This window comes from Pseudorca crassidens, chromosome 14 (genome assembly GCF_039906515.1).
Source record: "Pseudorca crassidens isolate mPseCra1 chromosome 14, mPseCra1.hap1, whole genome shotgun sequence".
In the NCBI taxonomy this organism is placed as follows: domain Eukaryota; kingdom Metazoa; phylum Chordata; class Mammalia; order Artiodactyla; family Delphinidae; genus Pseudorca; species Pseudorca crassidens.
This window is the reverse complement of record NC_090309.1, coordinates 14,206,891-14,222,816: the sequence shown is the minus strand read 5'-3', so window position 1 is coordinate 14,222,816 and position 15,926 is coordinate 14,206,891. Positions and strand designations below refer to the sequence as shown.

Sequence of the window (15,926 nt, the reverse complement as noted above, 5' to 3'; positions counted from 1 at the left end):
CTGGTAACCCCTTTTCCTATCTTTCCCCAGGTTGGTCCAGTTCTACTCCAGACCTTGGGGCTGGGGGCAAACAGGCTGTTTCCACAACTGACCCGGGCTCAAGCTCTAAGTAGACTTTAGGTGGCCTTCAATAGCCCTCGGGTGAGCCAGGGAGACCTGAAGACCAGCAGTGACTCAGGTTTCAGTCAGCTCATTTGCCCAGGACTAAAACACCAGGTGAATAAAGTTTTCAATCCTCCACAGAGACACACCCTGGAATAAACTTTAACCTGGCCAGACTCTCTGATATGGAATGATGGTAATCCTCACTGGTCATTTAAAAAACCCTTCCAGGGACTTCCCTGGCGGTCCAGTGGTTAGGACTCCATGCTTCCACTGCAGGGGGCGTGGGTTCAATCCCTAGTCGGGGAACTAAGATCCCGCATGCCATGGTGTGGCAAAAAAACAAAAACAAAAACAAAGAAAAAAACCCTTCCATGTGGGAAATCCCCACAGTCCCTCCCAGAAACTGGATCTTTTCTTTTAATCTCCCACATGTGACCATACTTTTCCATTTCTACTGTCTCTCTTTCCCAATTGAGGCCTTGGTCCCCTCTCTCCTGAACTACTGCAGGGGTCTCCTGACTGCTTCCCTGTCTCTTGGCTTTCCCCTCACCAATCCAGTCTACAAACTATCCCCATACTAATCTCCCCCAAAGCATGAACTCAACCTATTAATCCTCCATTTAAAATCTTCTAGCCTGCAGCATAAAGTCCAAATTCCTTAGTCTGCTCCTTCTCGCTTTCGGAAATGGTGGGGTAGTTTGTATTGGTCTAATCCTCTTGCCAATAACGATAATAAACTCTGAACAAAATATTTTATTTTATTGATTGATTGACTGATTGATTGCCTGCCGTGCCGCGCCACATGGCTTATAGGATCTTACTTTCCCGACCAGGGGTCGAACCCGCACCCTCAGCAGTGAAAGCGCAGAGTCCTAACCACTGGGTCGCCAGGGAATTCCCTGAACAAAATGTGTTAAAACAACTGTTTGAAGGCTAGAAAAGCTATCAAAAGCTGGCAGAAACTGGAAAGGATCCAACTCTTGAAATAAGGGGACCACACCAGAGTAAATCCATGTTGATGTAGTTAAGGAAACTCCCTAGCTGGCAAATCATGGGGCAGATAGAACTCCAGAAGAAATCCATAGTCTTATTTGCCTGAGGAAGTGGAAAATAGAGTTTGAGACTGCCAATGATGCTGGAAACTGAAAAGGAAAAATCCCCAGTAAGAGGGAAGCCATAAGGGTGTAGGCCCCCAAATCCACATATAAATTCCTTTCAATTTCTTGGCTGGCTCCTGAATTGCACAGAATCAGGTAATATTCCAAGGTGACTGAGTAAAATACAGCTGGAAAACTGAGAGTTGAACAGAGATTCAGTTTCTGCCCACTGGAGGAGAAATAGAGCTTGGAGTTCAAGTTCTGCCAAATTAGAGGAGCTTGGTAAACATTTGGGAATTTCCAGTGAAACACCTAAAAGGCCATACCTTAGGAATAAAAATTATGCTCTAGGACTAAGAGATTAGCTCTAGGACTAAGAGCAAAACTGAAATACACCTGCCCCAATAAAACGTAAAACCTAGCTGCCACAAGGTCAAGATGATCTGTCAGAATTTAACTGCCTGTGAGAACAAAAATTAACGTTCTTCACAAGAAGGCAATGCAGGTCTAGAGTTCCTATGATGTATTATACATAACAGTCCAATAAACAAGAAAAGCTATATATATGAAGAAACAGGAAAACATACTCCATGGTTAAGAGAAAAACTGGTCAATAGAAACAGATCCATATTTGACCTAGATTTTATAATTAGCAAAGACTTTAAAAAGTATAAATGTGTGTTAAGACAACTAGATATTCACATGTGAAAGAATGAAGATGGACTTCTACCTCACACCATATACAAAAAATGAACTTAAAATGGATTACAGACCTAAATGTAAAAACTCTTACAAGAAAACACAGGAGTAAATTTTTGTGACCTTGGATTAAACAATGTTTTCTTAGATGTGACATCAAAAACACAAGCAATGAAGGAAGAAAATAGACAAATTAGACTTTGTCAAAATTTAAAACTTTTGTACTTCAAAGGATACCATCAAGAAAGTGAAAAGACAACCCACAAAATGGGAAAAAAATATTTGCAAATCAATATCTGATATGGTATTTGTATCCAAATAATAAAGAACTCATACAACTCAATAATAAAAAGACAAAACCCAACTTAAAATGTGCCAAGGGCCCATATCTTTTAGAAAATGAATCAATAATTAATAAATCCAATACCCATTTATGATAAAAACTCTCAGCAAAGGAATAGAGGGGAACCTCTTCAACTTGACAAAGAACATCTACAAAAAACACTACAGCTAACATCACACTTAATGGTGTGAAATTAGATGCTTTCCCACTAAGATCAGAAACAAGATAAAGAGGTCCCCTCTTAACACTCCTATTCACTATCATACTGGGAGTCCTAGCTAATGCAATAAGACAAGAAATGAAATAAAAAGTATACAGACTGTGAAGAAAGGCATAAAACTGTCTTTTTTTTCAGATGGCATGACTGTCTATATAGAAAACCTAAAAGGACTGACAAAAACAAAACCAAAAAACCTGGAATAATGAGCAATTATAGCAAGGTTTGAGGACACACGGTTAATATATAAAATAATCATATAAAAAATATAAAAACCAATTGCTTTCCTATATGCCAACAAAGAACAACTGGAACTTGAAATTTAAAAGAAAAATACCATTTATATTAGCAACAAAAAATTTAATTACTTAGGAATATACCTAACAAAATATGCAAAAGCTCTGTATGAGGAAAACCACAGTACTCCGATGAAAGAAATCAAAGAAGATTTAAATAAATGGAGAGATGTTATATGTTCATGGATAGGAAGACTCAGTATTATCAAAATGTCAGTTCTTCCCAACTTGATCTATACATTCAATGTAATCCCAATTGAAATGCCAGCAAATTGTTTCGTGGACATCGACAGATTAATTTTAAAGTTTATATGGAAGGGCAAAAGATCTGAATAGCCAATATGATACTGAAGAAGAAGAACAAAGTTAGAGAATGGACACTATCTAACTTCAAGACATAAGCTACAATAATCAAGACAGTGTGGTATTAGTGAAACTACAGATAAATATATCAGATAGACTAGACAAATAGAATGGAGCTCCAAAACAGACCACATAAATATCGTCAACTGATCTTTGACAAAGGAGCAAAGGCAAATCGATGGAGAAAAGATAGTCTTTTCAATAAATGGTGCTGGGAACAACTGGATATTTGCATTAAAAAAAATGGATAGATATAGGTGTTGATCTTACATCTTCCACAAAAATTACTCAAAATGGATCACAGACCTAAATGATAGATGCAAAATTATAAAATTTCTATAAGATAACACAGGAGAAAATGTAGGTGACCTGGAGCTTGTCAATGAATCTTAATACATCACCAAGAGTGTGACCCATGGAAGAAAAAAACTGATAAGTTAGACTTCATTAAAATAAAAAACTTCTGCTCTGCAAAAGACATTGTTAAGAGAATGAAAAGACAAGCCACAGACTGGGAGAAAATACTTGCAATACATATATCTGAAAAAGGACTTGTATCCAAAATATACAAAGAATACTTAAAACTAAACAACAACAAAAATAACCCAATTTTTAAAATGGCAAAAGATCTGAAAGACACCTCACCAAAGAAGATATACAGCAACTTATTAACAAATATTTTGTTATAAAGCTAAATTTTTCTTCTGTCACCACTTAACAAGACACTTATCCTAGGAGAAAAAGGGTGGGTTCAATATTATTTTCTTTAAAAAGTAGAAATATGTTAAAGAATCTATAGGGAAGGGTAGATATAATGAGTGAAGCGATGGGAGATTTCAAGAGAAAGAAGGAAAATTTTTAAAAAGAACTAAACGATATCCTAGAACTGAAAACTACAATATCTGAAAAAAAAATTTTTTAATTATTGAATGGAATTTATAGCAGCTTGGACACAAAAAAAGATTTGTGAACTTGAAGACAAGACAATAGAGTCAACCAGGCTAAAGTCTAGATTGGAGGAGGGCAGGTGCGGAATGAAGAGTCTCAATACCTGTAGAACAGCATCAAGCAGTCTAACACATATGGACTAGGAATTCTAGAGGAGAGGAAAAAGAGAATTGGACAGAAAAATTATCTGAAGAAATATCGACTCAAAATTTCCAAAATTTGATCAAAATATCAAACCCACAAGACCATGGAATCCAATGAATTGAAGCAAGATAAATATGAGGAAAACCACACCTAGCCACATCATAGTAAAACTGCTAAGAAGCAAAGAGAAAATCTTAAACAAGGGAAAAAAGACGTTACATACAGGGGAATGACAATAAGAATTATAACTGACTTTTTATCAGAAACAATGAATACCAGAAGAAAATGGAATAACATCTTTAAAGTGCTAAAAGAAAAAAAAAGTGTCAACCTATAATTCTATACCCAGCAAAAATATCTTTCAAACATGAAGGCAGTTCTGGTGAACCTCCATTGTCTTTGTGACTCTGAAACATGTGGCACAATAGATTAATTAGAGGACTTCTCTATTTAGAAAAACAAGACAGTCCCCTGGAAACAAGGCTGGCTTAGTCCATCAAAAGAAACTACTATCGGGGCTTCCCTGGTGGCGCAGTGGTTGAGAGTCTGCCTGCCGATGCAGGGAACACGGGTTCGTGCCCCGGTCCAGGAAGATCCCACATGCCGCGGAGTGGCTAGGCCTGTAAGCCATGGCCGCTGAGCCTGCGCGTCTGGAGCCTGTGCTCCACAACGGGAGAGGCCACAACAGTGAGAGGCCCGTGTACCACAAAAAAAAAAAAAAAAAAGAAAGAAAGAAACTACTATCTAAGATGCTACACGCTACCAAGGTTATCTGCAGCAGAACGGGCTCCTTATCAGGGAGCAAACAAGATCTAGTCCAGCTGTAAAGTCCATGGCATACTGGGGCCCAAGATCCAGGAATTCCCAACACTGGTATCCAGATACACTGCCAGGAGCCTGAATTCCCTCTCTGGAGGCTTTTTCCTTTTAGTGTTCAAACCACACTCTAGTATCTTCGGTTAAAAACAAAGGAAAATGATAACAACAATAAAATAAATATTTTTCCTTGACACAACGCTTAGATACAAACTTCTCCAGTGGGTCACCTACACTTGCAGTGTCTACTTCCTCATTCCTCACTTACTCAGTGCACTGCATCCATTACATCAAAACTGCCCTCACTGGGGTCTTTGTAATATATTTCAAGGGGGTGTAAGGGACCCTTTTTCAGTTTTTCACTTGACTTGCTTGACTTTTCAGCTAGACGTGAAACTATCACTTACTGAAAAGCTCTCACAACACTACCTGATTTCCCTCTTAACTTTCTGGCTACTTCTCAGGCTCATCAATTCCTCCCCAGGGCTTTGTTCTTGACATCCTCTTCTAACCCTAGACTAGACATTCTCCCTGAAGGAAGTTCTGCATTCTTCACCTAACACAGCCAATGAATCAAGTTCTGTCACTTCCACCCTCTTATTTCTCTTGAACTTATCTTTTCTCCATCCCTCTACCATTACTTCAGACCACCACCATCTCCTGCCTAGAACAAAACTACAGCCTTTTGATTGGTTTTTATACCTCTATCCCCTTCCCAATCCGTCCTCCATATTCCAGTCAGAATGACCCAAATTTGATGATTCTCCTTCCTAGCTTAAAGCCTTCAATAGCTCCTTATTGTTGTTACAATAAGGCCCCAGTTCCTTAAATTGGCTTACAAGTCCTTGCATAAACTGGACATTGATTACCTCCACCAAAAGCTCTCCTCCTCACACATACCTTCTCGAATTTTCCACTCCAATTATAACGAACCTCTTTCAGTTTCCTAATAGAGCATCTTCTTTTGCCTCCAGATTTCAGCCCTCAGATATCAACTTAACTGTCATTTCCTCCAGGAAGTGCCCAAAGTTTACGTATCCTCTCCTTTCTTCCTCCCATGGTATCATACATGTTCCCTGTCATAACACTTACCACTCTGCTTTGAAAGTATCTGTTTATTCTGATGTTTCTCTTCCTACATTGTAAGTTCCCTGAGAGTAGAGACCAGTTCTTCTTGCACATCATTATATCTTTTGTACCCAAAACAGTTCTTGGCACATAGTAGGTTCTAGGTGAATATGCCTGGATTAGAATGTTGGGTGTTGTGAATGGAAAAGAAAGAATGGTCTCAAAAAGGTTGAGATGGAATATACTTTGGAAAATACTGGTCTAGGTGGCTTTTTGAGAAGACAGAATTAGATAGCTGGCAAAGCAACAGATGCTCCCCAAGAGATGGATGGCTAGGTATACATGGGATGAAAGGGTCCTGGTGAAGCCAGGGCATGAGTGACTGATAGTTATGGAGCCTCTCACACTAGCAAGAAAGTAAAGAAAGAGCCAATTTAGGGAGAAGAAGCTAAGCTCCATGAGGCAGAGGACAGTCTGAGGGTCCCAGAGGACATCCAAGAAGAATGCCCAACAGGCCTCTGGAAAGGCAAAACTAAATCTCAGGAGGGGGGTTGGGGCTGAAGACAAAGGTGAGGGAGCCAAGGCAGAGAGGAGGCTGGAAGTGTTAGCCTAAAAGAAGTTTCCGTCATGTACTCCTCCACTTTAAAACACTTTCGTGCAGAAGGAAGGGTCTGAGAATGACTCACTGAGCTTCACAAGGTAAATGAAATACTGGTGACTCATTCACGGAAACCATAAATAAATTACCTGGAAATGGTTTTCCCCACTAGGCCTCAGAGAAACCAAATGTAAGTTATTTTTCCAAGATTTGAAATAGAACTTGCCAGGTTTGAGGGATTCTACCCAAAATTCCCTGCAAGATGAGGGGGAGCTTGGGTGGGCCAGCATCCAAAAAAGAGACAGAAAGTTATTGCTGATTTGCGAGGTTATCACTGGGGGCAACTCTGGAGTGGAGAGTTGACAGCATAACTGGGAACTCCCCCTGGACTGGTCAAGCACAGGAATGAGAAGATAGGAGAGCAGTGGTAACCCTAGGCCATAATAAAGGGTGGGAAGCAGAGCTTGTTGACCTTCCATGAGCCACAGAGGTGGGCTGAGACCCCACAGCCCAACAGACCCTGCTCCCAGGGCTCCTGGGAGCCTGCAAAAGGCCTCCCCCATGAGCTGTGGAGACAGCAAAGTCAGCCACCTCTTAGCTTCGCCTCACCTTTAGCCTCCCCGATGCAGTCACACTAATATTTCTTGAGCCTCTCACATTTCCTCCTGCATCCGGGCCCTGCTTCTGCCTCACGGGGAATTCCCTATGCCAAATGACTGAGAAAGGACAAATGTGAGGCTGGTTGACAGATGAGTCTGCACCATCTGCTGGCACAAGCTCACAGTGGACAACTGTATGGTCAGGGGTGACCTGGAGGGAGTGGGGAAGGAAATTCCCTGCAGGCAGAACTTTGAGCAGCACAGTTAGCCTGGAAGAAGAAATGTCCTGAGGTAATACATTTATACTGTCACCAGGTTTACTAACTGTATTTTCTTATTTTCTGTAGTCTTGATGCTGTGACATCTGGGGTCCTGCTGACCGGAGAGAGACTGCCCCCTCTAGGACTAGCTAATTCTTGAGACATTCTTGCCCCAGAGCAAACATGCAAACTGCCCAATCCAGGATCCATACTCCGAACTACCTCCTTTATGGAGCTCTCGTAGGTTGAGCCAATACTTCCCAGCCCTAATCACCCCAGGACCTGGTACCAGATACCTAGAGGCAGCCCCCACACCCCAGAGCCTGCTGAAATTATTCCAACTAGCCAGTTCTAAGCTAGCTTACTCTGCCTTGCTTTGCCTTTCCCACAGAAACCGTGATAAAGGTCATTGCCCGCATTTCCCTCTCACTGACCCTGGTGCTTCTCCGTGTGGCCCTGCATGGTGTGTTGTGCCTCCTACTTCCAGGGAACTGTGAGTAAAAGCTTCTGCCTCCATGAGCCATTTCTGTGTCTGCATGCCTTACCATACCTTATTAAAACAAATCTGGGATACATTTTAAAACACCACGTAAGAGTCTGGATAGATGATGAGGTACTTGGAAGGGACAAGACTGAGCGATTGGTGTTGAGGTGGTTTGGAAATTATACGAATGGGCCCACAGAACGCAAGTATTTGTGGTCCTTGCTAATGCTCACCAAAAGGTCCTGATGGCAGCGGAGGCTCTTGGTAATCAGGTGGATGAGATGACCAGCCCTTTGCATGTCTATGAGCCTTTTACTCCAGCATGATATTGCATGTTCAATGGGCTCATGGACCAGTGGTCATGTAGACAGAGGGAACACATGGGCTCAGCAATGTTCACCCCTCTCACCAAGGGCGACCTGGCCATGACCCTGCTCAGACACCAAGTTGCCAGCAGTAGTGACTAAGTATCTCTAGGACAGTACCATATCTTAAGGCACCAGCCAGCATCCTGGGAGCAGGCTCATCATAACAAGCCCCTTCCTTCATAGAAAGGGCAGCATAGACTCTTTTCTGGAATATTCCTTTATTGGGTATGTGGACTTGCTTTTCCCACTGCCATGTTTCTGGCAGTCATACAGCAAGCTGTGGACTCAGTGAGTGCCCTGTTCATTTTGATGTATCCCAACATTGCTTCTGACCAAGGGTCCTCTCTTACAGCAAAAGAAGTATGACAGTAGGCTGATGTTTTGGGGAATCACTGATCTAATCATGTACCCCAATGCCCTGAGGCAGCTGGCCTTATACAATGCTACAAGAGCTTTGGAGAGTTCCAGAAAAGAACCAGGTGGGAGTCAGCATTCTGTGAGGTGATATGCTGTCCTAGAGGATGCAGTTTCCTCTCTGAACTAGTGACCAACACAAGGTACTGCATCTTAGCCAGAATCTAAAGGTTCAGGAACCAAGCAAATGAGGGTGGTGTTTCTTACAATGAAGCCTAAGGCTAGCTCCTTGTAACTCAAAGTGTGGTTCATGGGCTGTGGTTCCAGTTCACTGGAAACTCCTAGGAGCTTGTAGAATCTCAGGCCCTACTCCAGAGCTAATGGATCAGAATCTGCATTTTAGTAAAACTCTCTATTTATTCATATGCATGTTAAAGTTTGAGAATCACTGGTCTAACCCACTCACAACACTTCTGCTTCTCATCCTCAAACCTCTGAGCTCTGCTTTTTAATAATTTTAGTACTCGAAAAATGGGTGCTTCCGTGAGGGATATAAAATGGTTCTGATGAAGTGGAAGCAGAGACTAGAAGGTCACCTGGCCATTTCAAGACCACCAGGCCACCAGGAAATAGATAATAAAAGGACTCATGGGCTTTCATGGGTTGACTGATCCTGCCTATCAAGGGGAACTAGAGTTGCTACTACACAATGTGGCAGGAAGGAGGGTGGATGGAATTTAAGGGTCCTCTAGGGGATCCCCTAGTATTGTCTTATTCAGAGGTAAAGTCAATGGATCACTACTACAACCCTACAGAGGTAAGACTACTAAGGCCTCAGATTCCTCAGGAATGAAGATTTAGGCCACACACTTGGAGAAGAAACCACACTGAAGGCACAGGGGAGCGCTGACTGGATGGTGGAAGAGGGAAGTAATAGGAAAAGTTGTGAAAGACTTTGGAATGGGTGTCCTGTGGAATACTAGGTGCTGTCCAGAGCAGCCTTCCGAGTTATCTTAATTCTGCAGGTGTCTTGTTTTACAATGTCTTTGAGCTATTTTGCAACTTTGTAAGTTACAGAAAACTGATTACAATGCAAATAATTTAGTCTATAGATGTGCCAAAGAATTTTGTCCAATGGAGGTACAATTGGGTCCAATGGCCCTACTTCCCAAGAAATAAGTTGAATATCTATGAACAAATTCATTTAGTAATTCCTCAATGCTTATATATATATGTTCTTTGGAGTCTCCTTTGAACTGTTTTTTAACACCTTACTGGTTCCCTAATTATTTAAGGAGTTAAGTAAAATTTTCAACATGTGTCAATTTTATATTTGTACAAGAATCATTATTTTACCCTTTTAAAAATCATCTTTTGGGCTTCCCTGGTGGCGCAGTGGTTGAGAGTCTGCCTGCCGATGCAGGGGACATGGGTTCCTGCCCCGGTTCGGGAAGATCCCACATGCCGCGGAGCGGCTGGGCCCGTGAGCCATGGCCGCTGAGCCTGCACGTCCGGAGCCTGTGCTCCGCAACGGGAGAGGCCACAACAGTGAGAGGCCCACGTACTGCAAAAAAAAAAAAATCATCTTTTAACAAAAGACATAAATACCAACTATGAACTCATGACCACTTGCCTAAATAAGGACTGTGCCTTCTATCCATTTTCTTCCTTTCTGTGTTATGTATAGATTTAAATATTTTAACTAATTTTATTTTTATTTATTCTCCTTCTCCCCCTAATATAGTATATACGGTGTATCAGTGACGGTTCACTTGACAATTTAATTTTTAGAGTGTTGAATATTAAGGTTAGATCCTGTCAGAGCCGGAGGATACTGGATCTGGAGCTGGACTCAGATGAAGAATTGGATTTAGCAAGCATCAATAAATGAGTGGTAGAGAATTCTTGTTGGAAGGTTTTTTTTCTTTTTCTTTTTGGCTGAGTTGGGTCTTCGTTGCTGCGCGCGTGCTTTCTCTAGTTGCGGCAAGTAGGGGCTACTCTTTTTTTTTTTTTTTTTTTTTTTTTTTTTTGCGGTACGCGGGCCTCTCACTGTTGTGGCCTCTTCCGTTGCGGAGCACAGGCTCCGGACGCGCAGGCTCAGCGGCCATGGCTCACAGGCTCAGCCGCTCCGCAACATGTGGGATCCTCCCGGACCGGGGCATGAACCCGTGTCCCCTGCATCGGCAGGCAGACTCTCAACCACTGCACCACCAGGGAAGCCCGGGGGGGGGGGGTCTACTATTCATTGCGGTACGCGGGCTTCTCATTGCGGAGGCTTCTCTTATTGCGGAGCACGGGCTCTAGGCGCGTGGGCTTCAGTAGTTGTGGCTCGTGGGCTCTAGAGCACAGGCTCAGTAGTTGTGGCTCACGGGCTCTAGAGCGCAGGCTCAGTAGCTGTGGCGCATGGGCTTAGTTGCTCCGCGGCATGTGGGATCTTCCCGGACCAGGGCTCGAACCCGTGTCCCCTGCGTTGGCAGGCGGATTCTTAACCACTGCGCCACCAGGGAAGTCCCTGGAAGGTTTTTTTAAAAGCCAAAACCTGGGTAAAAAAGTGGATGTGGATGTTGTGCAGCCCAAGAAGTAACTGTAATTTAGATTATTATACTATATATTTTCATATATATAATATACAGGCATACCTCGTGTTACTGTGCTTTTTTTAATGCACTTTGCAGATATTGTGGTTTCTTGGGGTTTTTTTTTTTACAAACTGAAGGTTTGTGGTTAAGCAAGTCTATGGGTGCCATTTTCCCAAAAGCATTACCTTTTAATAAAGGTGTGTATAGCGTTTTTTTAGACATAATGCTGTTGCACACTTAACAGACTACAGCATAATGTAAACAACAACTTTTATACGCAGTAGGAAACCAAAAAGTTTGTGTGACTCACTTTTTGGTGATATTCATTTCATTGTTGTGGTCTGAAACCAAACGTGCAGTATCTCTGAGGGGGGCTGTGTGTGCGTGTGTGTGCGTGCGTGTGTGTGCATGCGTGTGTGCGCGCGCGTATGTATTTTTTTTAAACTACCCGCATCCAAAGCCTTCTCATTTGGAGGGCGTCTCCCAGCATGCAGGTCTTTATGGGAGGCAAGGCCTATTATCCAGGCTTGGAAAAATCAAATGCCCCTATCCACGGTTTTGAATCTTCATGAAATGTTCCAAAGCCATGGGCAGCTGGCAGACAGTTCCATGGTGGTGACCTGGGCAGCAGCTTCCTAACCAGACCCTTCCTGAGGTATAAGCTTGGCTGTCACACAGCCTTCTCAGATCTTCCCCAATTTCTGAATATCTTTCCCCCGGCTTCTAGTTAATCCTACAAATTCCCATAAATTCCTTTCTGTTTAAGTTTTTGTCTCAAATCTTTGACTACTGCAGTAAGTTTGGAAAGACATAAAAAGCTATGAACGTCAAGAGCGGTGTTTCTCAAATTGAGGATCTTGTTAAAAATGCCAATTTTTATTCAGGAGGTCTGGGTAGGGCTTGAAACTCTGCATTTCTAACTAGCTCCCGGGTGATGTTGATAATGCCGGTCCACAGACCACACTTTGGGTGTTGACACTGAACGTGGGCCTTCCCTGGTGGTCCAGTGGTAAAGAATCTGCCTTCCAATGCAGGGGATGCGGGTTCGATCCTTGGTCAGAGAGCTAAGATCCCACATGCTGAAGGGCAACTAAGCCTGTGCACCACAAGTACTGAGCCCGCACGCCTCAACTAGAGAGCCCATGTGCCACCAACTACAGAGCCCATGTGCTCTGGAGCCCTCGCACCACAACTAGAGAGAAGCCCGCCCACCGCAACAAAAAATCCCATGTGCCGCAACTAAGACCCAACACGGCCAAAAAAATAAAGAAAATAAATAAATATCTTTTTTAAAAAAAGAAGCACTGAATGCTTGTAGAGAAGTGGCTGGAAAGTAGAGAGAGAAAGATCAAGAAGGTTCAATGCTGTCTAATGGAGTTTGGACTTCATCCTGCAGGTAATAAGCAGCCATGAAAGGATCCAGGGGGAGTGAAATGAATAGATTTCCATTTTTCAAAGGCTTGTCGAAGTGATGTAGACAACAGAGCATGAGATGAGGGACAGGAGGTGGAGAAACCAGTTAGCGGTATGGCAGGCAGAATAACAGCCCCTGCCCCCAAAATGTCCTCGCCCTAATCCCCAGAACCTGTGAGTATATTGCATTATAAGACAAATGGGACTTTGCAGTTATTAAGTTAAGGACTTTCAGATGGGAAGATTATCCTGGATTATCCAGGCAGCCCCGATGTATTCACATGATCCTTACAAGTGGAGAACCTTTCCTGGCTGCGGTCAGAGAGAGACAGGATTACCGAAGAACGGGGGGAGACGCAATGCTGCTGGTTCTGAAGATGGAGAAGGAGGCTCGAGCCGAGGAATGCAGGGGGCCTCCAGGAACTGGAAAGGGCGAGGAAATGGACTCTTCCCTACAGCCTCCAAAAGGAGGCTTGATTCCAACCCAGTGAGACCCATCCAACCTCTGACCTCCAGAACTGTGAGATAATACATGTGTGGGTTTTTTGTGTTTTTTGGGGGGGCTGCATCGTGCAGCTTGTGGGATCTTAGATCCCCGACCAGGGAATGAACCTGTGCCTCCTGCAGTGGAAGCCTGGAGTTCTAACCACTGGACCACCAGGGAAGTCCCGCATTTGTGTTCTTTTAAGCCACTAAATTCATGGTAATTTGTTACCGTGGCAATAAAAGAATCGAATACAGGAGGCCACTGTGACATTCCAGGGAACGACGATGACAGCCTCATTGAAGAGACAGGCAGCACAGAAGGAGAGACCTGGTTTGAAAGATTTTAAGGAGGATACAGAGGAAGGGTCATGGTCACCACCTGGGCATCTGGGTGGGGATGGGTGGTGAGGAAAGGACAGGAGTTAAAGGAAGTTTCCAGGTTTTTCTCTTGGACAAACGGGTCTGTTGGTCAAAAGGAGGGAAAGAAGTGAGTGTGAATGCGTGTGGGAGAAAGCATGTGAGCATGCATGCGAGTGTGTGAGTTGAGCGCATGTGAAAAAGTGCAGGAAAAGGAGGCAGGTCTCCCGTAATACCACTGGGTGCCTTGCTTCCAGTTCCATTTTTACTGAGAAACTGTCTAATCTTAGCTCTCAAGCTTTCCCTCCTGGGCAAAGCACGTGCTCACCGCCAACACAAACAGCTGCTCTGCTCGTCCGTTATATTTTTCAGTTTAAATTAATGATTGCCGTTCTAGGCATAAACCAGGCTCCTGTTGAGTTTAGATAGAGCAAAACAATTCACCAGGGTTTGCTCTCTCCCTGGTGATGAGCGGACAGCGTTGAGTTTCTACCCCTGCAAATCCGAGGATCAGACCTTGAACTGCGGTGACCCCTGCTCTGCTTCCTTTCCTGGCACAGCATCCCCCCTCCCCAGGCTGGAAGCAGTCAGGGAAAGGGAGACCTGGAGGAGGCTGCCCAGCGCTTTCCCCTGGGCCGAGTCCATTAGGAATCATGAGGTTCTGTGCTTGCAACTTAACAGCTATTTATAGTTCACACTCTGAGATGCGTTCACAGACACATACTGGGGACCCAGCCTCCACAGGAGAACACGCCCCGTCTGGATCCTCTGCATATCCTGCTTCGTAGCAAACGCAAGCCGGGCAAGCAGTTCTAGGAAACTCAGAGAGTGGGTGTAGGCAGCTCTGGTTGAGCTGACCTGGAGGTGGCTGGTTTCATCCTAAGGACATCCTGGGAACGCTGAGAACTTGCAAACCTGCTCTGAATGATGTCTTTGCCTGTGCCTAACTTGCCAAGTGACCTCCTCTGAGTAAAAGCGGAGCAAAGACCCTTTGTCCCTCACAACACTAGGCGCTGGGATTGCTGATATCCACCACTGCTCAGATGAGGAAACTGAGGCTCCTGGAAGTTAAGATTCTTGTCAAGCATGGTGCCAATCCGACGTCAGAGCCAGGACCTGACTTCAGTCTCTTGATGACAAAATCTATATCTTTTGTACTTCGACCTGGGATACTGTCCCCCCTGGGGAGGGACACTCCTCCCTCCCCAGCCACCCCCCACAGGTCTTCTTCAATCAAGGTGTGGTCTGATGGTTCTCCTGCCCAGAGGTGCCCAACACATTTAGGGCTGTGACTGGGGCACCCGAATCACCCAACAGTAATACAATCCTCCAACCAGTAAGTACTCCTAATCCCCTGCCCGTGTGTTCAGCCCTCTGCGAGGTGCAGTGGGAAACAGTCATAGGACGATGGTGACTCTTGCCCTCTAAAAGCTTATAAAGCAACAGGGCTTACACAGTGGGGTGTTCAAATCACAGAACCGGCATGGGGATCAGAATTGCTAGGCAGGGTCTGCTGGGCTTTAGGACCTGTGCTCCTGCCTCCAGTGCCAGACTGTCTCCCAGTAACGCTGCTTTCCAGTCCAGACAAGGAAACTGAGGCTCAGAGAGGTGAAGTCACCCTTCCAAGGCCATAGAGCGGCCTGTGGCCACTGGGGGCCTCCGATTCCAGGTGCCATTTCCTCTTGCCAAGTCTCCCCGCTGTGCTCACTTCCACACTCTAGTTCTAAAGAGGAGGTCTAGCCGGGAGAGGACGCCTGGGTCACACCCAGCAGGTCGCCGTACTGCCCTGCTTCCCAGTACCCACCAAAGAGGGCGTCTGCGCCACCCCCCCGCCCCGCACTTCACGCCCAGCTTCCCCCATCTAACCCCATCACCGCCACCACCCCGCCCCCCAAAAGTGCTACTTACATATTCTTTAATGTCCTTCGATTTCACAGCCTTGTAGGAAGAATAGGCAGGGTAAAGGGTGCCAAATATTAGCCTGGAGGGGAGAGAGAGGGGAAAAAAGAGCAACGTGATTTTCATTCCTCCTATTTGACGGAAAATGTCATCTTCGATGCAAGGAGCATCCTCCACGCTACAGAAAATGCTGCTGTGAGGCTTGGTTAGTTTTTCTGAATGCCCTGAAGGTTTTCTGCTCATGGCTGGGACGCGCTTAGGAACCTCTACGTCCTGTTACAGATCCACACCGACCTCCTTCAATCTGTCATTTGGTAACACAGCAGGGTGGTTTGAGGTCATGAAGCCAAAAATGGGGCCATCCTCTGGAAAGGCCGAAATTATATCTGGGGAACAAGACAAGACAGCTAAGGGGACAAACAAGTAGTCTGAA

General features: G+C 44.4%; 1 protein-coding gene across 7 annotated transcripts in view; it reads right to left on the bottom strand.

The window, feature by feature from the left end:
• The window catches only part of REEP1 (receptor accessory protein 1), a 111,156-nt gene that overhangs the window by 43,522 nt on the left and 51,708 nt on the right, over positions 1 to 15,926 (bottom strand). For all 7 annotated transcript variants that reach the window (XM_067704462.1, XM_067704461.1, XM_067704463.1 and 4 more), the window contains exon 2: positions 15,503 to 15,575. In XM_067704462.1, the coding sequence (XP_067560563.1) occupies positions 15,503 to 15,575 (73 nt within the window). The remainder of the gene's footprint in view (positions 1 to 15,502; positions 15,576 to 15,926) is intronic.